Source organism: Bombus flavifrons, chromosome 6 (genome assembly GCF_040668555.2).
Source record: "Bombus flavifrons isolate JBK064 chromosome 6, iyBomFlav1_principal, whole genome shotgun sequence".
In the NCBI taxonomy this organism is placed as follows: domain Eukaryota; kingdom Metazoa; phylum Arthropoda; class Insecta; order Hymenoptera; family Apidae; genus Bombus; species Bombus flavifrons.
Genome location: NC_138447.1, coordinates 9,004,343 through 9,028,315, shown reverse-complemented (window position 1 = coordinate 9,028,315; position 23,973 = coordinate 9,004,343). Strand labels below are relative to the sequence as shown.

Here is a 23,973-nt window from a genome sequence, read left to right as displayed (position 1 = left end):
AACGTTCGGCAAGATTCGAGGGCCGTGGGATAGGCAGAAACGCGGCGACGCTTCGGTTCGCGTACGCGGAACGACAATTCCAATTATCTGTGCGCGTGCCTGTGTCGTGCCGGTATGTATACTCGGTAATAGCCTTCGCGATCTCGCGTGCTTGCCTGCCGAGACTCTGTATTCGTCTCGTTCAATGGAACATTTCGTATGCCCGATAATTCTGTATTGATCTCATAAACAATCTCTCTCGGTTTCGGGATGCATCCGGGTTTCGCTTCCACGAACAATCAATCTCGTCAGTGGCATATCCGCCGATCCGCGCCTTCCTAATCAGATCTCCCTTGACGTTCAATACGGGAGGATTCTTATCTTGCGCGAGGAGAAAAGTTGACAAAATTATACATTTCCTTAGGTTTTGTTTCTATAAAAAATAAATTACATCGTATTTACATTTGCAAGGATTAAAAGCGATCTAGCTGAAACTGTGATTTGGCTTTGTTAACTTTCTATCGCAGAATAGAATAGTCATTACGATTATCAATTCAAACGTAGTACGTTAAAAAACTAGATAAAAGTTCCGGTATCGTTTACACTGTTCGTTATTTTGTTTTATTCCCTGTTGCCAAAAAGCGATTTTATAATACATGTCGCGCAAAGTCATAATTTTGTTCTGCAATTTGCTATTATTCATCCTTTTCAATAAAAGTTGCTCAATTATCGCTTCTCACGTGCTACTGTTTTTCGCCCCCCGAGAGGCGTGTCTCGATAAGATCGACAATTCTTGTAAACTAGTAGACTGAATTAGTAGACATCGAAATTGCGCGTTATCGTTTTTCATGGGAAATCTACCGCGATTATTACGAAAATATCTACACTGCTTAAATGACACTTATTCGATATCGCAACTCGATAACCTTGTACTTTGCTATTATATTTCGAAAGCGAATTGCGTTAATAGGAACAAGTATTTGACGAGATTCAGGTTTTCGTAGATAAAGATCGTAGTTGGAGGTGTTTTCGCAAACGACCGAGACAAATTTCATTCGGTTTCAACAATAGCTGTTTAATGCGTTGCTCGTTGCATTTCCGCTGTTGTCAATACATATGTGCATTTTCTGTGGTCACTGGATTTTAAAAACATTTCATTATCCGGATATTGTTTCGCAGCGTCACCTTGACACGCGTCGATACAACAACGCGATCCAGTCGATACCGCGTTACGTAAGCTCGACGTTACAATTCCTTAATCCTTCCCTATTGACGCGAGCACGTGGCAGATTTCGACACGCGTAGAAATCTTTTGCACTTCGTCATCGTAATATTCCGTACACATGAACCTGAAGTGTTATCGGATTCACGTACGAGCTGTTCCCTTTAACAAACATGGAGGAAAATGAGGCGTAACGAGAGAAAGGGGATGTTGATATCAGGTGCTCAACGGAGCGTGCGCTCGAAATATATTTTTTTCCTCGGTGCAACGTTTTTAAATAATTGGAACGAATTGTCGGATAATGAGGGGAAATGATGCTCGTTAAAATACTCGAACAACCACAGAAAAGAATTATGAGGAAAAAGTTCTGCGGCGAGCATTCTCTTCTGATATCCTGTTATTCGAGAATTAAAAAGTAGCTAGTAAAACTTGTTAATCCGTTCGGTCACGAAACTGTCCGCTTAATTGTCTGACATTCTTGAAACGTTTCTTCGTTCGACGCCACGATAGAGGACGTTTAAACGAGGATAAATAAGGAATTTCAGGGAACGAAATCTCTTCGGCGTAAACAGCTTTTTTCCTTTGCAAACATCGTTTAACAGGGTCTGCAGGTGCAAACGAGCCCACCGCTAACACGGTGTACGTAATCGCGTTTAGAAAACGTATTCTAGGCGAACAATTGGGTTACAGAACGCGTTGGAGAGCGTTCGCGTTGGCTAGGCATGTGGCAATGTTTTGGTCGGCATCGATCGACCAGCCCTTACACTGCGGCGTAGTATCATACTTCCTTGCTTCTCCCGCCCGGTGCTCTCCCACCACCCGCATAATCCACCCACGCCCTGGTTCACTCAGCCACCCTTACACGCCAGTGATTCTCAATCGAATCGTCTCTACTACCTGATCGAATCTATGCTCTATTTACCGACACAATGGGGCTCTTTTCCATTATCGAATAATTTCTCCGTTGATAACCGAGACGATATTCAACGATACGCAAGTAATCTTGTGAAATTTGAATTAAAATATAAATTGACATTTTTCTGAACGTCCTGTAGAAACCAGGTATCGCTACTTTCTAGAAACTGTAGATTTCAAACACGATAGAGATGGTACCGCGAGACGTGGTCGTTGATCGACTTATTTCGGGTTTCTAGATGTAACCTGTTTTCGCTAACGACTGGCGGCTGTAACCGCGTTAAAGGCAATCGGCGAGACGCAACAGAGAGCCTCGGCTAGCCTGGAATTTGCATCGCGGTCGCCGGTACCGGGACCGTATAAATTGCAATTAATTTATTCGTCTGTCTCGTCCGGCGAGGATCGTGCGCGCGCCACGCACTTGAGGAACGCGACGACGCGACGTTCGAATTCTTCCCGCAACGGAGCACTGCTGTCAGCAGGCCGAAATTCGCCGAAACGCAACGGGCGTCGACGAACGCGGCCGACCGCCTCCGAGCCACCTCGAGCCTGCGACTTTGTACGTTTCAGTGGTTCTCACATGGATTTGTGTGGTGCGCTGTGGCGGTGGAACGTTCGGATGCGTCGCACCACTCCACACTGCTACCACGGCCGGGGGAGTTCATTGAACGAGCGAGCCGGCGCGCGGAGTGGACGCGGCAAGGAATGGCGCGTTCCACGGTTCACGGTCCGCGCGGATGCTCGAATTGACAATGCACCAGGATATCGTGTATCGCCTACGAACCGCCTGGAAACTTTGAAATAACGACGCCGCGAGCATCCACCACGACCTCCTCCGTTCCGACGAGTATCGAAAATTACTCGACCTCGTTACGTTTTCCCGTACAAGGACGACGTGCCGCAGGTATCGATCCTTTGACTGGGCCGTTGGCTACATTCGAAGGATTTCTTCTCTCGTTTACCTCGTCGATCGTTTTATCTCGATTTTACCTCGACATTTACCTCGACTTTTCCCTCCACTTTTACCTCCACTTTTACCTCGTTGTATCGCGAGGATGATTTTTGAGAATCTTACGTGCGTACGATATGGAGTTTCAGTTTTAGTACGATATGGAGATATTATAGTTGTAGGTGGCGAAGTATACTTCAGAGTTTTCTAGTCCAAGTTGGTCGATACGAACTCGCGTTGGAGGGCATTGGAAGCCGAAGATTCGACGAGATAATGGACGCTGGGCGGGTGAGGAATTCAACGAAGGGAGCTGTTCGGGACGGGAGAACGCGCGTGCGTTCCTCTTTGCACGCGCACCTTCGTACAGCGCGTAATTTTATTTACACAATGATAGAGGTACTGGTTGTGTTTGTCGCCACTCCAGGCTGGCATTACCTATATCTCATTACGTTCGGCTTTATCGCCTGTGGCACTCTCTAGCTTTCAAAACAACCGGCACTGCGACCGAATCGTAATAAAAGAATCTCTGCCGCGTTCCACAAGGGAAAAAGCGTAGTCGTCGTAGTCCGATTACGTGACTATTTGCGTTTTCTAAATCTAACGAGAATCCTGCTTTTCATCGGTTTCGGACGACGAAATTTGGTATGACCTACAAAAGGGACGAGAAGAAGCAGCTTAGTACAACGTAAACCGTAAGCGTAAGCGCGGCCCATCGTTACTATGTAAATTTATTCAGGGGAAGGAGAAAAAGTAGCCGGAAAACAGGTCGCGTACACCGCTTGCTACAAAATGTCGCGAATTTTGCTCTCGAAATTCTCGATTCTTCGCGCTTCTTCTTGGTATCGTGTGTTTAAACATATACGAAAGATCATGACGCGTCCATATTTGTCGATTTTAGTATTTTCGTGGCCCTTGGTGGCTGAGCTTCGAAAATATACCTAGTTTTCTAAAGATAGATCACGAACCTCCGTCAAATCTTGTATGTACGTGTTTAATATCAGGACAATCGACAATTTTGGAATGTCCAATAAGATGTAAAACCGCGTACTGAATCTCACAAATGCAGGCACAACTTTAATAACATAGTTATTTAGTTATTAAATTTTAAGATTGGTTATCGTGTTCTTTCTCTCTATGGTCTTTATATGCGGTCGTTTTATGAAAGTGGAGGAGGAATGTGACGCGGCGAGAAAAACGCGCGGTATGGAAGAAAGCGAGGGACCGCGTGCGACTCGGTGGAAATCGAGAAATGAAGCAAATAGAGGACGAGGAACGCAGTCTGCGCAACGACTGCGTTCCAAGATAGAACGGAGTGTCGCGTACGAATGTAAAGTCTGCGAGAGAAGCGGAGCCAGACAAAACGAGACAAGTTGGAAAAAAAGATTCGCAAGACCTATCGACACGCGGCTAGAGCGTGCCGCGATGGATCGAGGAACGAGATGACGTGATTGTCTTTGTTGTTCGCTCATGGACCTCCGTAGTTATTGACGCGACACCAGCCAGAAACCCATGAATGTAGTGCGTATGTAGCTTCTCAAGTACCATTACTCGGTGCGGCGTCGTCGTTTGCTACGATCCTCGCCAGCGATTGGTCAAAGGTTCGACTCGTTAAATCGAGGAAGAAGGGGCTGCGGAGTCGATATACGAGATTCTTCTCGTGGAATGGCAGGACCGGAGAGAGGAGTCGAACGAGCATTAAGCCTGGTTCAGACACGGCCGGTAGTTCAGCCAAGTAGCAGGTAAAGCCGAATTTACACTGTTCGTATTGGAGGATCATTGCGGATGAAACGAGGGAAGCAAGGTATTACGACGAATCATCCGCAGTGATCATCCAGAATGAAACAGTGTAAATTCGGCTTTATCTGCTACTTGTCCGAACTACCGGCCGTGTTTGAACGAACCTTTAGCGACGAAGAACGAGTATCGACCATCTTTTCTCTCCCATTCACTCAGTCCGCAACACTGTAGGTACGCGAATAACCAACCACGCATCGAGCGTGTTCGAAAAAGACAATAGAGAAGCTCGATGCGACGTAGTGTACCGCTTCGAAGGAAAGAAAGACACCGTGGCCTGCGTCTAATTCCACAGTGACCCTTTCTTTCTCTCGCACGCATCGCTCCCTCTTCTTCCTCTTCTTTTTCTTTTTCTTCCTGTCCTCCATCTCCTTCTCTTCCTGCCGTTTCCTTTTGCGGCTACGATTCGGTATAAGAGCTACCGTGTTTTCAGTGCGTTGAACCGATACCCTAGGCGACTTCTATTTTTACGGAACACCGACCGTTGGAATTCACAGCTTTAAATTCTCGCGGCGCTGTGGCACGCGGATGACATACTAAATCATAGAATTCTATCAAAATCTTCTACGATTCTGTCAAATTTCCACGGTGCCACGTAACACGCTCCTACGTAAAATACCTGTGACATCTTAAATCTAGGAAATATTACGTATGAAAAAAGGCATCCGAAATATCTGCAAGTTAGCGAAATCTCTGGCGCGAACTTCACGAAAACGCGTCACCATTATACGATGCCTAGTCTCGGTAGACTTCCGTTTGAAGCGCGTGACAGGTGATACGCGAAAGTGAGCGACGAGGAGAGAGAATTAGAACAAGCGCCGAGCGTGAGAGAGGGAAAGATAAACGTGGTCGGATGGTCGGTGTCGACGGACCGGCAAACGCGAACACAAACACTTCATAGTAGAACGTAGCGGCGTGGTGAATGAAGCCTGCGGCCTACTGCCCCCTCCCTTTCTCTCCGTACTTCTCCTGTGTTTCGCGTCGACCGTACTTCACCATGTTTCCCCACTCCGTCCCTCGCCACCTCGTTCACGAGTCGATTGCTTCCCCCTTCCCCTTCAACCCCCTACTTCTCCCCACTATCTGGCCGCCGTGTGTGTGCGCTACTATCCTCCCCACTCCAGTGCATCGCTGCGACCAACAATGTACCCATCTTCCTCGTTCTTCGTTTCACTTGATGCACCGACTACACGCGGCACGCACGCACCGTGGCACAGGGGCGCGGGAAGACCGCGTCGCGACGCATAAAACGGACGGACGACGGATCAAAAGCACGGCAGATCGTCCGTTTCCGGTACGGCTAATCTGACTGAAATGTTTTTCCAACCGATGACGCGTAATCGCTATCCGAGCGAAGAGCACTCGGTAATCGGTCTTTAAAGCGAATCATCCATGAGCTCATGGATTTTTTCATGTCGACATTCGTTTGTTCGTTCGATATACACGGAAAAATTCAGACTGCCTATCTCTTTGTATGTTTAGTTTTTCGTTCGTTTTTATTATCCCTGTATTTTTCCCGGGGATTTTTAGTTGTTCAGAAACGAACAATCTCGTTTAGCAGCGGTACAAACACACAGCGAAACGAACCGGTATAACTAACGCGTAATGTTGCTTTATGAAAAGCTTGTAGTTTTAATACTTATAAGTGTACTCTCTGTTAACAGTATTCGTTAAACGTACTCAGTGTTTATAGTTACTTCTAAAAATATACGAACAATAAATATTTGGATTGATTTATTTATGTTTTTTGTTAGTTTGGTATATTTTTATCAAGTAACTTTAACTGTAGAGTAAATAGAAGTAACTTTAATAACAAGTAACTTTAACTGTAGAGTAAATAGAACGATTCGCGTTTCACGATGTACTCCTAGTGACTGACTTGTCTGTTTGTGTCGCACCATCCCCGTCGTATTTGATCAAGAAAGATCTCCATCGTTAATGGACCACGCTACGATCGTTCCAATAATCCCTGCGAAAAAAGAGATATAACAACAGTCGTGGAAACTTTTCTGGGCATGTTGAATTAATCCACTTACCGGTTAACGTTCGAGTTTGATGTTTAACCATTACAGCGATCTCGAATCCCGAGAACGTTTCATCGTTCCCAGTGAAATATATTCTTCGATTAGCGCGATACGTATCATGGATACGGATAAATAGCGGTATGCGCACGTGTCGAAGCGACGAATCGACATGTGACGGACTACGTCGGCTTTATTTGCATCCCGCGTGGATATTTTAACTCCCGTCGCGCTATCTCGTCTGTCAGCCTACAAGAGGAAGGCTAGAAGCATTTCGGATGGAATACGCTGCGAAGAGTGGTCATCCGTTATTGTATTTTTCTCGATCGAAAGGCGGGATTTCCTATGAGAAATTATATTTGTGAGCAAGCTCCGGTTTTCCTAAAAATCTCATAAACTTCGACGAATTTGAAGTACGTATTTATAACACTGTCATTTTTCTCATTTTTTCGGTGGATTTCTATCGAGTATTTATTATTACAATATATTTTTCCTCCATGAAACGACATGTAAGTCAATTTATTTATGTTTCTCAATAATATTGCATTACAATGTTAAATAGGGCGTTTCACCACCCAGGTATTTTCCTTTGACAACCGAATAAAAGCGTGATTAAAAAGCATCCCCGCAGGCTGCTCCGTGGGACAAGCGTTTCTACATTATGACGAGTTTCGCGATTATGCATACATCTTGGTCGGCGACCCCTTTTACAGATATACGAGTCGTGCGAGTTTGTTCCAGCTCTTCGTTGCGTCGGTTCGTTTCCCGAAGGACCGAAGCCCTCTGCTTTTTCCCACGCGCTCGGGTGTTGTAGAACGATCGATAATAGAGAACAACGTAGAACGTGTTTAAAGCATGTACAATCCAGTTGTTTTCTAGGTCTCTACGCCGCACGGAAGTGCTTGTAAAAGACAGGTATCTCGCTAGTTTTTCTTCTCACTCCCCTTTTTTTTTACGTTGCAATGCGTTTCGACGCCGGAACAAACTTCATTCCGACTTTTTTCAATGCCCTGAAAAGTCTCTTACCTATTCTCCGTGGTACACAGAGAAGGAGCATAATCGCTTCTTTTTCCCTACAGTTTACCCGAACTGTTCCTCCGCGTTTTAAAATTTACTTTGTCCTGAGAATAGTCACGCGATCTAGTTTCCCTGCCTTTTTAAACTCTTGTTAGTGCTACTTCTTTAGCTTGTTTTGGTGTTCACGCACACAGAAAGAGAGGCAGAGAACCGGATAGGTAGATGCTTTAAATGCCAATCGATTTTTCCAGTAGTCTATAACCTGTGATTAATTGGCAACTTTTCCACCCGATGCGGTTTTCTCAGGTACCATCGAAATCCGCATTCCCTCACCCCTTTCGCTGTCTTCTACGCAACCTTTCGGAATAAATGATCGTTCGACCAGATAACACACGCTCGTCTTCAAGATTATAGACACTCTGTATAATTTTGTTGCCGCTGGAAGAAATACGCATCCCATAAAAATCCCGTAAAGACGAAGTGTACGGGAAGTCGAGACGATACTGGGAGAATAAACTTGCGACGAAATGTTAACGTTCTGACAGAAACGATGGTGACGGCGTTACATTCTCAGCCTTACGATACCATCGATTGTCCGATCGCGAAACGAAAATTTCGACACCAGGGTCGACCGACGTTCAATCGATCGAATCGATTTTAAGTGGAAGCTTTCCAGACGAACGAGATGTTAACGATTGACAATCCGATGGGTGGCAACGATCGTTATCGGTCATCGTCGTCGTCGTCATCTTCGTCGTCGTCGTCTGGTTGAACGAAGTGGTAAGAAGCGTATTGGGAGCGGAGAGGACGGGGCAGCGGAGATTTAATGGAGCGGATCGCTCGGTACCAGGGCGCGTGCTACCGCGTATACGGCCCGGCTGACCCCTTCATACGCAATAAATCAATTATCGCTCGTTAGCAAGAAAAATATACCTTCAATCGAATCACGTTACTTAACCCGAGTGTCATGGTAACCAGAACGGTGTTTTGCAAGCACGCGTCCATAATGCAGTCGTCTTATTTGTTCAAGCTACTTACCGTGTGAATTTCTTACCCCTTTGTCATAAATTACGATTAGGTATCTGTCAAGAGTATTTGCTGGCCGATGATTTGTTCGTCGGTCATTTATACGGTTGGCGCCACGCGATGACGTCTTCATCGAAGAAGTCAGACAAGAAACACGCGAGATTACGTACCATCGTTGATTTCACGCGATTCCTACTCTCGTAAACGATGATATTGTTCGCTGGATGGATGCATGCTGCGGTCGTTTTTTACTTCACGTCAATCTAATTTACGGATAGAGGACATTGCCATCGTCCGTTCCGTATGATCGACTGTAAACAATTATTCGAGATCGTGAGAATCGCGACTGTTGAATGAACATTCCAAGCCACGCTCCGTGTCCGCGGGAAAGTAGAAAATACCGTGTTAGTCGGCGGTGCTCGCGGATGAGCTGTGCTGTTTCTACGGATAGGCTAGTTCTACACAGAGATGTACCTACATACGTTACCGCCCACAAGCATTCGTACATCTGCTGCAATTTCATCTTGAAATAGTTTGATTTTTTTTTTTTATTATATATTACATGTTATAATTAGACTGACAGATTTTTATGAATTTGTGGGAAATACAAAGATGTAAAAATATACAAAATGCACATAACATATAATATTTAATAGGTTAAACAATTTTCTATTTAGGTTCCCCTTTTTCTAATTAGACGCGTAAAAATATGAATTTACACACATACATACATATATATATATATATTTATATATCCTCAGTTTAGTTAAAGTACAATAACGTTCCTCTACCGTTAATTCTTTATCTCTTTTCCCATAATTCGAATCAAATGTTGTGCAAACTTTAAACTGAAACGAGAGATATACCCGCATCGCTCTAATTCCATGTTTATCTCTAATTCACGACTGACACTTCATAGAATCCATACGAACTTTTAGAACGTGACTAGAAACACTGAATGCTTATCGTGGTACACATATTCCTGTGTGAAACTAGCCATAGAACTCTCGCGCGGACCGTTCCACCGTACAGAAGAGCAAAACAAAGGTTTATCGTTCTTGTCATCGACAAACCGTGTTGTCCTTTCGTTCGATCGAGCAAAACGAATCTGGAATCAGGAGGTAGACGAACCCGGTTCGATTATTAATTTACGGGTCTCTTTCTCGAGTCGAACGAATACAAGTCAAAGAGTCGTTCTTCGTTATAGTTGCAAGAGGGTCGACATCGTGAAAACAGAGTGACGATTTCACGGGTCGCTGGAACTAATATTAGATCGTCCCTCTCCAGTTATAAAGCGTAGAACGAGAGGGTATCTGCGCGCGTGGACATCGAGATATCATACGCGTCGGACGAAGAAACGTCTCGCCGGTTGCTGCTTTTAGTTGCTTTCGCGACGACTCAAGATGCACGGAGCACCAGAGGGAGAAGCCTCGCGAAACGGCCGGTTCGAACGGGGAATGAGTTTTATCAAAACTCGATGGCCTGAATTCGTAGCGATGAATGACGATGGATGACGTGTTCATTGAAGTATGTTCCTCTATTCTTAGAACAGAGTACGTGGCTAGCTCAGTAGCCAACTCGTTAAGTATTCTACTTTGAGCGAGCGTGCGTCCCGCTTCTAAACTAACGATCCTCGTACCGACCAATCAGACGGTTGAATTTCAAGCTAGAAACAGTCGTAAAAGTAAAAGTACTGTGTCGAGCTGGCGAGAATATGTGTCCGATTGACAGTAATGAATTAGATTTACTTCAATCTCATATGGTCACGTCTACTGATCGAAGGGACCGTTGTAACAAGAAGGCAGCTCCAATTTTTCCATTAATTTGAGTAAACCGACAAATACCAACCCTAATTCGATTCGAATTAAATCACTCTTACCAATGTGCTTTTACGATCCACTAATATTCTTGCAATTAGTATGGCAAATCCGTACAGAATTCTATACAAAGGTTCTGGATCTATAGGTTCTTAATTTACGAAACAAATTGTGCGTTCGCAATTGTATTTATTAAACTTCTTCGTAATAGACATAAAACAACGGAAATAGAAGGTAAAAGTTTAATCAATAACGGAAGAAATATAAGATCTGGTAAATAAAAAGCTACCATTGATCTTTAAAACAGCACAAGTAAATCTCTGTAAATAAAATAACATAGTAATAAAAAAGACTGATACTAGTTGCATAGATAGAGTGTGGAAAGAGGCGTGACGAAGTGAAAGGGCAGCTAGGGCAACGTAAACCCTGGACATCGTTGAGAGCGACGCTGTGGGCGGCGGTCCAACGAAAAGGGTCCTGTGTATAGGGCTTCGCGTAATGAAAAGCACCGTTTGGCTGCTCCACAGCGGCGAATTTCGCAAACAAACATTCCTGGACGATGATGCTCTATCCTACGCGTCCTCGCGAATATTGCTCGCCGACACACGCCGAGCGGACGAGCTTTGTGCGCCCTCAAATCGGCCGCGAGCTGCCGCAGTTACAACAGCCGCACAACTTTCCAATTTTAATTGGATTTATAGCCTCCGGGATCCGTCGATCTTCTCGCCTGACGCATCCGCGTTTTTCGTGTCTCATAGCGGAAGCCTTTTGTAACAAGAGCAACGAGATGGATTTTTCAATTTTACCCTATCCATCTCCCTTAAAGTTCTACCAGTGGAAATTATTTACGAAACGGATTAAAAAGATAGACGTTGACTCGAGAAAATCTAGCACGACGTTGAACGGACCCAAGAACAACGTTTCTCCGTCGTTTCCTAAAGTGATCGTAATTATGTCGTGGAAATAGCTTCGCTTCGCGTCGTGCACCCTTCACGTTTCATTTACGCTTTTCCAAGCTAAAATCTGAAACGTTCAATTTCCCACGTCAAACATTTCCACAAATAATTGAAATATGAAAGTACTCTTATTCATCTAAATTGTACAATACGTTATGCTGAATGACAGAATACATATTACGTCGAGCGTGACATGGGATATTTAGTTGCCAGCCCAATAGTTTCGGGGATTTCGTTACGACCATGCCAAAAGACATGGTTTCGAGAAAAATGTAAGAAACGTTTTAAAAGATGACATTTTTCCCGGATGGAAAAGAATCTTGTAACTTTACTGTCGATCAAATGCTCATTGTCCGTACAATAATACCGCATATCACGTATGATACGAGAAACTTGAATTACCTACATTCGAAGAAACTACATTTTCTTATCTGAAGCAAACAATTCCTCGATTGTCTCTTTATGAATTGCTCTGGCACAATACTCTATGCAAAAATTCGAAGAAAATTAAGAAGAAACTATTAGCGAGGTGTGTCCTTTTAACCTCCGTCGAAATAAAATATCTCTCGTTAGAGTCAAGCGACTTTTAATTGGACCATGTTACGTAAAAACCTTAATCATGCGAAATCGAATAAATTTAGTTTGAAGATTTTTATTCTTAAGGAAGAGTAGCTTTATTTCTATCAGGTATATTTCATTTCTTTTCGTTTTCTTACAGTGTTTTTCAATGGCTTATCCAATAACGAGTACTATAATTAATATTATCTAAAATTTCTGTAGTTTCTGACAGTAGGTATTATTCGGCAATTACAGCTTCAGAATCATCCGCGTCAAAGTCGAGACATTTTACGTTGAAGCCCTCTTTGTCTTCGATAAGTCTATTGTCACTGTTTAATTTATCATAAAAATTTAAACGATCTGCTGGGAACGGGGTGCTTCGTTTCTTGTAAAGTTTTAAGCTTTGCGTTTGATATAAGTTTACATTTGACATTGGTAGATCCGTAAAAATATCCGTAATGTTGATTTATTATTTCATATTTTCAATTTATTATTTATTGGAGAGTTCATTTTGCTTAACCATAACCAAGTGATTTGGAAGTTTTCTGCGAGATAATTACAAACCTAAAATGAAACTATACCTTGGTAGTTTCAATCATTTTATTGCGTAGTAGTTGTTCTATGAATTGACAATTTCTTGCAAAATAAAGAACACAATATTGACACATTAGACACATAAGAAAAAGGCTTCTATCTGGTACGTTACCTTTAAAAACTATCTAACTAACGTGGTGAGTGACATCCCATGGATAGAATTATCCGAAGTTATCCAACTTTTATGTCGATATTCTGGACTTTTGTTTCGATTCTTCAATTTCTTTTAAGCGTAAGCTTCAAATTTGCGTTACGCAAGCGAATAACACAGCTAATCCTGCATCTCTCGTTTCATTTTTTTTAATTCTATTCGTATAAGAAATATCCGTGTCTAGCAATGAACGTAATGTAAAATGTATTATCGGGCTATACTCGTGAATAATAATAATAATAATACGCGATAATGACATGGAATCCATACTAGATTTAATTAGTTTTTTAGAATTTTGAGGATCGATAACTTTCTGCGTAATATAGCCGAATAAAACAATAACCTTTTCATTCGCAGCTACTCTGGTTTGAAAAACATCGAATTTAATCCACGTTGATTTTCGAGTCGATCGATGAACACGTTACAAAAAACCGTAATTACACCAGATTACATATACATATACTGTGAATGTAGCGAGGTCGGAGAAAAATTGGCTCGTAAATAGTTCTTCATCGTGGTGGACGAGCGCAGTGAAGGGCATGCGTTAGCCAGACGGTGGCCGATTAAATCGCGTCCGCCCTCCGGGTTAAATATTGACGTTTTCCTACATAAAATTCATGCGAACATTTATTTCCTGATATGTATTTACCTTGTCCGCCAAGTACATCGGGTTCCGGTTAAATATCATCGCCCAGCGGCTGTTTATTCAATCGAGCCTTCTATGAGGAAATCGGGAGAATTCAAACGTATATGATAAAATGCGTGCACAAAAGACGATATTTAATCGATACCTGTAACCAGTCGTATAATTCATACGTTATAATTCTCTGATTGCAGGATATTAATTGATGGGAATATCGGCGAAGAAACAGGACGCGAAGACGATTCGCATATGTCGGCGAAAGTGTTAAGCAGCGAAGGTTGAAAGTGTTCTCGTAAAGGAGAGAGAAAATCGACTGTGTACTGTGAGACGAGTGGCAAAGTCCTGTGGTTTGATTCATTAAAGTCAACTTGGATCGAAGTCGAAATCGATGGCGCCATTCAACCCACCTAGTCATCGATGTTATTTCTTCATAGGAAGGGACTGATATTCGGCTCATCCTCGATACAGGATTGAGCCCGAACAACTGTACAACAGCGCGAGGAGAGATGTCTCTTCTACCATCGATCGCAGGAATCTCCAATTGGTCCTGAGTCTCGTCGATCTTCCTCGAATCTTCATCCACCGCATCTTCGATTCTTCTTCGAGTAAGAAAAAAAGAAAAGAAACACGTTCATCGAGAAATCTTCAAGAAGAACCAGAAGATTGGATCGAGTTCGAGGAAGATGAACGACAAGATAGCGAGAGAGAGAGAGCCGTTTGAGTCAGTGTAGGCGAAAGACAGCAGAGAAGAATATCGAATCCTGTTCTTCGAAGGTCCGTCTTCGAAGTGACGATTATCCAGAAAATTTTTTGCCCATCATCTGCGAGAAATCCAAACATGGAGCCGTTAACGTGGTGCACGCGCAGGCTCGGTGGTAGCGTAGCGGCGTCCGAGGAGTCGACGATCGCCGTGACTCTCGCGAAGGTTGCCGCCACGACCTCCTCCCGTCTCTCGACCAACGCTAACCCTGTCAACGATTGTTCTTCCACCACGACCTGGATCTGCGAAACCACCTGCCGTCTGACCGACACTAGCGAAGATGCGAACAGTGTCCTCCGTCATTGTCACTGTTGGTCAAGCAGTGCCACACCAGAACACGACGGACCGCCACTTTCTCTCTTCTTGCCGAATCGCCAAAATCAAAGCAACGTTTGCGATCTCTGCGAGCGTCTTCGTGGACGAAGCTGCGATTATTCCACGCTAGACGAGAAAAGCACGGAAGGACGTTTCGATCGAATAACAAGACGCGGGCAACGACAAGTGGTGAATCGTGACGTAAATCACAGCATGATTTCCTCTAAGATATCACAGCGCGACAGGTTGGTGTCTGACGCTTCCTCGACCAGCTACGTCTCTAGCGTCGTACGGTGGAGTTTGAGGCCGGAGAGATCGTTTCGCTGGACCAGGCAGAAGCATGCGTTAGCCTGGACGATTTTGTTCCTATTGGTACTCGTGCCCTCCACTTCCGCGAACCTGCAAAAGGGAATGTCAAGAGGTTCCTCCAAAGAAGAGGGAGGTGAGTTCGATCAGTTACGTCTGTATCTACCGTTCGTCGCTCGGGAGATGACATTTGAGACGGCACATGGCAAGAGGAGTACGCTCGGTTAATGCGTTGCCTGTAACATCTGAAACTCATTTTTTCGACCCTCGTGTGCGAACATATCAGACAATGGTTATAAAATATTCAATTTCATTATTCGATCGAATTAAAAGGAAAGCTCAGAATCATTTTACGTTAATTAAGGAAAAACGAATGAACAGGCTGACGAAAGTTCTCGAATTCTTGTAGGCGACTTTTATGAACATATTATGTGTTATACAGAATATTCTGAAATTCATACCGTACGCTAATTTCGTTTACTCGGTATATGTGCGCGATAAATATCTTGTAATTTGTGCGCGTTTACAATTATACGTGATTCGTACATTTGTATGTTTTTATATTCCGTACGGTACATTTTTCGATTGGTTTTAAATTCGATCAGTACAATCGTGACAGTCTGATTACAGTGTTAATAAAATTTCAAAATGTTTCGTATAACATGCCATATCGACGTAAAAGTGTCCTGTGCTAACTGTTCAAATACTTTCCTGAACCGGTGTATCTCTCGAGAATAGCTACTATCGTATAAAATTCTCAAATGAGTTTCAAGGAAGTGAAAACGTGTATGTTAACGAACGATTTCTCTCTCTTTCGATCGGTGTTTTTTTCCGGATTGCTCCCTCTGGAATGCTTCGCAACCGGAAAACTGATAATGAACTGGGACAACAAACACAGTCGGTAATCGAATTTCGAATCCATGCTGCGCATTAATTACATTTGGCACAGTTTTAACGTTGGCTTAATGATATTACAGTTGGTCGATGCGACGCGCGAAATATCGCTGGCAATTCCGCTTAATTCGTTTCGATGAACAGAACATCGGAGTATGAAACAGGATTTAAAAGAACACCGATAAAACTTGCATGCATACTTAGTGCTTTTCCCATTCTCGCTTCTTTAACGACCCTATTTTAGTCCGATAACGTAGCGAAGATCGATCACTCCGTAAACAATCAAAATATATACGTAGAGTGATGCAGTGTTCCCTGGATCATCGTAACGTCTTCTGCCATGTATTTTTATATTAATCGTATTTCCACCGTTTTATCACCATATTTTGTTACGTTCAATGTTTACGATTGTTGGATTTGGCGGTTGGTTACTGAAAAAGAGAACGAAACATATTTGTTTTACGTTATACGTTTATGAGAACGTTACGAATAGATAGAAATTGTTCTAATTATATAAACTCGATACAAATACTGTTTTATATTATTTAGACTATACAGTATATATTAGCCCTTTCAAAATTGATTTCTTTCTATCGTTTGAGAAAGGATAGAGAAACTAATAATTTCTTTTTGTTAGTTATCGATAATGAAAACATTTTTTACTGGGGATTTTGTAAAGAAAATATAACGCGTTGAAATATGAGATCAGTTTTATCGAACGCAAATATATTTATCGTCTAGTTCATTAGCATAACAACTTCTTAAAGCACAATGTATATGGAACATCGGGTGTAAAAGGATTGTGCAAAATTGTAACATGAAACGGACCAAATCAGATTGCGTTGAAACCCGTTCTCATTGAAAAAATGCCATCTATATACGCCAATGTAATAACCACAAATATATTATACAACGGAAAACAGAAAATTCATTAGCTCTGCTAAACGAGGGAACCGTGAGCTATAAAGGTGAATATTCATATTCATAAATACGGTAATATGCTTGAGGACATGCAGACAACTTTCCTTATCCCGGATTATTGTAATTTCTCAGCTCGAAAGCCAGTTATAATGATCCGAGGAATACTGTATAGCAAAGCAAACGACGCTCGGAATAATCACACATTTGTCTCAGCGTCTCCGAGTTGTAGATCGCTATTTTCTAGACCAGAAATTCTTTAACTCTTCTAACTCTCGTAGCAATCTGCATCCTTTTCGTAGACTATTCGACAACTTTCGTTTGTAACTGCTTTCGATATACCCATTCATCAAAGCAATTGAAAGCAGTAGCAACGATACTTCGCTTTGCTTTTCTAAGTTCGAAGAAACATCGGTGAAACCTGAGGGTACGGTCGTACAAGTGCATCGCCAGCACGACCGTATTTTATGAAGGCAGAAACCCTCGCCTCCCAGCTGTTTGTAAATCCGCTCGAAAATATTGACCGCGTCTATCCGGCGTGCGCGCATCAACCGAACGTCCGCGCGAATGCAAATATTAATTAATTGCCGACCAAATTGCAGCTCGGATATCAGGTTCGTTGATTTTTCCGCGTCGTCGATGATCAAGCCATCATACATGTAGGTACATAACCGTTCATAAGTATTATGACATTTAAAGATCACACGGCAGTAATACGACAAGTGTATTTTTGATGATTTTTAAACTTTAACCGACTAAGGTTAATAATAAAAGAAAGAAAACAAATTTAAACCGCTTGAAAATTTAACAATGAAAAAAAGTAACGAATTTAAGCTTAGCTGTTATGTTACTTTCGAATTCAATTCGGATAAAGCATCCATATATTCGATGTTACAATAATACTGCTGTCAATGTGATATAACAAAAATTAATTCTTCTTTTGTCTATATACACCTGTCGCGTCTTTATCATATTTCTTATTATCTGGCTGCACGAATGCTACAGATGATTTTACAATGCAGATTTAGATTCTCGATAGATTTCTTGCAGTTTCAGAATTCACATTCAATTTCTTTGATAAGACAGTTTAGAAAACTGTGATGCTGTCGACAGATTATTAGTACGATTTACTATATTTACGATATGCATGTTGGATTGCAAACATAAAGCGCGAATATAAAATTCTGCTCGATTAATCATTTCTTTATTATTTTCGATTCGTTGTCACGTTTCCTATAAAATTAGCAAGTGTCTTAATACGCATGCACGGGAATGTATATCAGGTTATCACATTCCGCGTTTTTCACCTCGTCGATCGATACTCCTCTTCCTGTTGCTCGAACAAAGTATTTCAACGACTCGAGAACTGGTCTTTCCCAATCGTTACTTCGAATCGGGTTAATAAGTCATCAGACGGAGTGAATTGTCAAGCGGAAGATAGGGATTAATAGTAGACACCACTGAAGTCACTAAATGCTTCGTAATGGACAGATTTTCGACCTACTTTGCATTTTTGCGACAAGAAGCTGGTGTAATTAACTTGCTGCCCATAAATATTTGGACCCTTTTGTATTATCGAAGATGAAATGTATTATAAAATATACGCATATTGCCCAATATTATTAGTGAAATCCTACATGTTCCAGGTCACAAGTTACTATAGTTTTAACCAGTTCTTTTGCACAATAGTAACAAATTCTACGTATCAATTTTAGCAATTACAATCACACATGATAATTACACATTCGATATTTTCCCAATGTCGAAAAGAGCGAGAAAAATGTATGTTTAGTCTGAGAATCAAACGAAGAGATAGTTTTGACGCGGAGAACATATTGAATTTGAAATTTACCCTTTTATGAGATGATAGAGGATGGCTTGCAAGTAAATTTTCTGACGCACGATTGACTGAATATCTTCATTGGCGATGGTGGAAAAAATGTGAATGAAGAGACGAAGAGCGTGGGTTAACTGTACGTCATGGTGCTTTGGTATTTCATCGCACAAAAGTAAAACCTTTTTCATTTTCGACGAGATTAATTTCCCTTTTCTCTATAGACTCACGGTAGACTTTAAATCAGAATAAATTACTTTTGTGTTGGAAAGTTGCTTCGACTCTTTGTAAAGTGAGAATCGTGTTCCTCGGCCAGATTCAACAAAAGGGATCGTCCTATTGAAACAATTCGCACTGTTTCTCAAGAGTTACATCATCCCAGCATTAATATCTTTGATATCATTAATTCATATCTTTAATTTATCAGAGAAACGATACTGGCCTGTATTATCGACCGTTTCATAATATTACAGAAATAATATACGTTTGCGCAACTTAATCGTTATACAGAATCGATTCGTTCGCATTTTCGTAAAATCTCTACTTCAAAGCGGTTCATTTCAACGCGTGATGTTGTAATGGAGGGAATATTCGTTCCAGGTTTATTACGCTCGTATATGTATAAGTGAATAACGCTCGCATATATACGACCTGAAACGTCAAAAATGATAAATCTTTTCTTCAGCGAAATTGTTTCTTGGATAAAGGTAGATATTTATTTTTGCAATTTGTAACACTTTTATATAATACAATAATGACATTATATTTTACGATCGTTAATGTAATGCACGGACGGAAGGCGATTCTTTTCATTAACGCGATAAACACAATTCATAATTAATCTAAAAATATTAAAATGTATAAAATATCTGATACATTTTACAATATGCTACCATACATAATTGGTACGATACATATTATAAAATTAAATATTAATGTAATATTCTGTTTCTCTTTTTGTATTTAAATGTTTGACGTTGACTATTTTCCGTGTATTAATATACATACTATATATGATGTTCCAGGTTTTTCCATTCAGATATTTCATTTTATTATAACTTTTTAATAAAGTTTCAAACGGTGTGTGTGTATATAACATTTCTCTTTTCTCTTATTTATTTCCATAGAATATTCTGCCAAACTTTAATCGAGAAAACCTGCAACACCATACATATATACGAAAAATGCAAAGTGAGCAGACTTTATCTCACAGTATCATTAGTATATGGTCATGGCTCAAAAATTTAGGTTACCTTATTTAATGAGGGAACTTGAATTTTTTTAACGAGCATGTTTGAGCTTTTATATAATTTTAAATTAATATATACCGGAGGGAAAGGTTCGGTTATGATTATTTTATTGGTACTTTCATTGTTTTGACATCTCGAGGGAAATTCCAATTATTCAACGAGAACAAACAAAGTATTATAATGTATTAAATAATTTCATGAATTAAATAGATTAATAATTTCGATTGGGAAGTTTTATAATCCGTAAAATCGTTTCGCGGTCCATAAATATGAAACGTCGCTGTTTGCAAAAACAAAAGATACAATATTATAACGAGGACAAATTCTAATAAACCTACTAAAAGCAAACAAATAGTATAAAATTATTTCTCATTTTATTTTGTCTTTCTCGTTTCTTTCTTTTCGTGAATATCTTAAAACCTTAAAATAAATATCTCAAACTCCTGCGTGGTAATAAATATCGATTGCTTCAACGAATAGAATAAATAAGTCACTGATAAGAACGTGCCAATTATTGACCGTATGCAATACATGTTTCAACATTAATCTTTGCCGAATCGAATTTGTTTTAGACTTTGACTGCAAGATTTGAAATCGATTTTGTCAAGAATAAATATGTTTATCAACTAAGTAGATACGTGATACTTTGTGAAGTGGTAGACCAGGGTAGGTTGTAGCTCGTTATGTAACTCGATTATATTTGGGTATCTGAAACTCATTAATCAAGTGTTTCTTATGCTAAGGTGTACATTTGTACATGCACATACGTTAGACCTTGATGGTCGGTATTCAATCGTTTTCGTCTCCATAGCTATAAATATTCGTGTTGTCTTTTCCATTTGCCTGGAACTACGATATGTAGAACTGTATATTATAAATTACATTGGTACAGAATAGGGTACATTGATACGCCTGCTTTGAGGCATTTCTATACCGCGACTACACATCTTTCTTTTCTTTTTTAAATTCGATTCTTTGAAAAGGACCTGAAATTACATTAACAGAACAAAACACGGTGAAATATCGCAAGGTATTTTTGACAAAGCTCGTGTCGCGGTAAAGGAAGGCTCATTGTCACTGAATCGATGCGCAAATATTTGCAAGATAGACAAAACGACCTTATTGATTCCTATATACATAGCACTACATGCTATATTTTAGCATGATTCTTTCGGACTATTGATTGAAACAAAAATTGCAGAAATCAAAAGCTGAAAAATATATCAACTTGCCCCGGTCTCTCCTACATGCAGCATCAGCCGTGAAATGGTTAACGGGTTACAGCTTTTCTAATCAGACAGATCGAAAGGATTTGTTTGGATTACGTGAAAACTTTCGGAAATTTCGTTGACCGATACGATTGAAATACGCTTCCTGATAGCCGATCTAAGTTTTAAATATGCGAAGAAAAAAAAAACATTTCGTTCATGTGGATTCCTCTGGCGAATGCGAGAGGACCGTGTCACAGACGTAATTCGGGCGAATCACGCGGAACATCGGCTACAGACAGCACAGTGAATTGAATGTCAGGGGAGTAAATGGGCTGGAAATATTTAACCCGACGCCTTCCTTCCTCTCTCCGTCTGGTCGAATTAGCGAGCAAGGAAAGCAGGTGAGAAGGAAGCTGCATCGGTTACCGACGTCGTTCGGCTCCGATGCGTCGACACGCATCTACATATTTACACGTGGCTCGTAAAGAAACGTTTTTATCTATTTCGCAAGCGAAACACGAATAAATGAATGGAAGCTGGCAAATTGAATCACACGATGACGAATTCCAACATCGTAAATTTAATATAAAATTGTTCAAGTTTATGTTACGTAAAAATTTACCTGTTCGATTTTACCTCTTTACTTTTCTTTTATTTATTTATATTTATATATTTTACGATGATTTTATAGTCACGAGAAACGTAATAATTTCGAATATTAAGAAAGAGGAAAAATATCCCGATTTGAATGCAATAAGTTGTCACCAGAAACGACAGGTGATAATTACGGATCGTACTTCTCCCTCGCGGCTCGCTCGAATCAGCGCGAACTGGTTAAAGCCAGCGTGAAGTTGTTTCCGAGGTATTTAACTTTTTAAAAAAAGTCATGCAAATCTGCATTAATTTGTCTACGTGCTATGGCTTGGTTCTTAGAAGTCCGCTATTATGCATACACAATTTCCGTGCACGCGAACTCGCTTCCAGGTGCCCCCAAATGGTTACATTCTTGCCGAGTCGCGGTTGAACTTTGACCGCAACTCCGACTCGAAACACCTTGCAAACTTGACTGCGAACCTTGGTCTTTATTCTTTCTCCTTCTCGGCCTTCTTTTTTGCTTCGTTCGAACGAAAAACACAGTTTAAACGCGGTCAGCCTCGGTCTCGCTTCCCTTCTCGTTTTTCCATTAATCGCCCAACCATTTCTATCGCGTTTATCCGCTACGCTCGACATCGTCTCGCAGAGAGGCAACCAAAAGAAACAGAAAGAAAACGAAACTTCGTCGCTATATTGTTGCTCACGAAGTTCATTTCGTGTTGTCTTGCGAACGCTACTGTTTTCCGTACACTTTTTCCCGTGTACTTCTTGGTATCTAACGGACATCGGCCAACTGAATTTGTTCAACGAAGAAACAGGAACGTATCGGTTGGTTAAACAGAATGTTATCTCCGAAGTACTCATCGTAGGGCTGGCATGTAAATTGCTCAGGCAATTTGCATTTCGTGGTTGTTCGCCTCTCGACCGTGTATTATACACGGCTTATACGTTCGGCGCGATTTCTACTCCCAAGGCTTACGAATCTTATCTGTCTATGTACCTCGGTCTCTACCCATCGCTTAAAATGTATCAACGTCAACGAAGACAATAAGCTTCATAACGTGTCTTTTTTCTATTTAAAGTTAGAATTATAGAAATAATATGTACACGTTTATTCATATTAGGACATATGCGAATCTCACATAAAATGCGACCATTAATTTGGTTCAGCGAGGAAACGATCGACAGATGAGAATTTGCATTTTCACGAAGAGTAATACATGCAATTTTTCATGGTTTTGCTGGAAGATCGAAATTATTCGCAGGATCGTACAACGAATTTTCTAATTGATATCAGCGTTTCTATCTATTTGTACGAAATTTGAGGAAATCTGAAAGTAACTTTTCTTTCATCCAGTATAGGATCTAGATTCGATCAGAACAAGATCGCGCCGTGTTACACGTTTTCGTAGTCGATCAACGTAACGGTACTGCAAGGTCCTACAGCATTAGGAAAACATAATTATTCGCTTTAATAAGGAATTTTCCAATTAAAATTTCTATTTCTATCTACTTGTATCGATCAAACAACCGAGAAAGATCAGCAAGTAATTACCGTACTACGTATAGCTCGGTAGCTGTACAAAATCAGAATCCGAGCAGAATAAGATTGCACGGCGCGTTTTTTTTTAAATGGATCGAAGTTGCACTTCTCGTTCACCGTCTACGAACGTGCTTAACTTCTCGCCAGCAACTGACCTTTCCTTACAGAGCCGCATAACTTTACCGGATAATATCTTGGTAACGTAGCCTGCAATTGGTGAGCCCATCGGCGGTGTCGACCCCATTCCCGCGCGTTGATAATGCACTTTCAAAATTCGTCACGCGAGAGCCAGATAAGAGGAAGAGAAGGCTCGTGTATACGAAGGAGCGTAAAACAGTGAGAGAGAGAGAGAGAGAGAGAGAGAGAGAGGCAGGGGCAGAAAATCGCGACGAAACGCGGAAAGTCGTAAAGACGAATCGTCGTGACGAGGCAGCCCATATTTCACTGCCAATTTTGTTTCAAGTAGGGCTAAAATGAATCGAAACGGCCAGCCAAGAGACGCTCGTTCGTCTCGAACGGTGGAATTATGCAAATATCGTCGCGACGTAACGAACACCATCCCGGGGACTCGCACGATCGTCTCCATGATTATTTCTACGTTCTAAAGATGCACCTGTTGACGTCACTGATTTTTACGTTTTCCAGTGCCCTTGCTTCGGATATGACGAATATTAGCGCGGAAGATACGTTAGAAGAAAATGAGAAA

General features: G+C 41.2%; 1 protein-coding gene and 1 long non-coding RNA gene across 6 annotated transcripts in view; one reads left to right on the top strand and one right to left on the bottom strand.

Moving 5' to 3' along the window:
- LOC138181175 (uncharacterized) overlaps positions 1 to 23,973 on the bottom strand; it is a 164,189-nt gene that overhangs the window by 19,706 nt on the left and 120,510 nt on the right. The gene's annotated exons all lie outside the window — the stretch shown is intronic.
- The window catches only part of InR-2 (insulin-like receptor-like), a 114,058-nt gene that overhangs the window by 20,193 nt on the left and 69,892 nt on the right, over positions 1 to 23,973 (top strand). For all 4 annotated transcript variants that reach the window (XM_069115803.1, XM_069115801.1, XM_069115802.1 and 1 more), the window contains exon 2: positions 13,837 to 15,159. In XM_069115803.1, coding sequence (XP_068971904.1) covers positions 14,481 to 15,159 — 679 coding nt within the window. In that variant the 5' untranslated portion in view covers positions 13,837 to 14,480. The remainder of the gene's footprint in view (positions 1 to 13,836; positions 15,160 to 23,973) is intronic.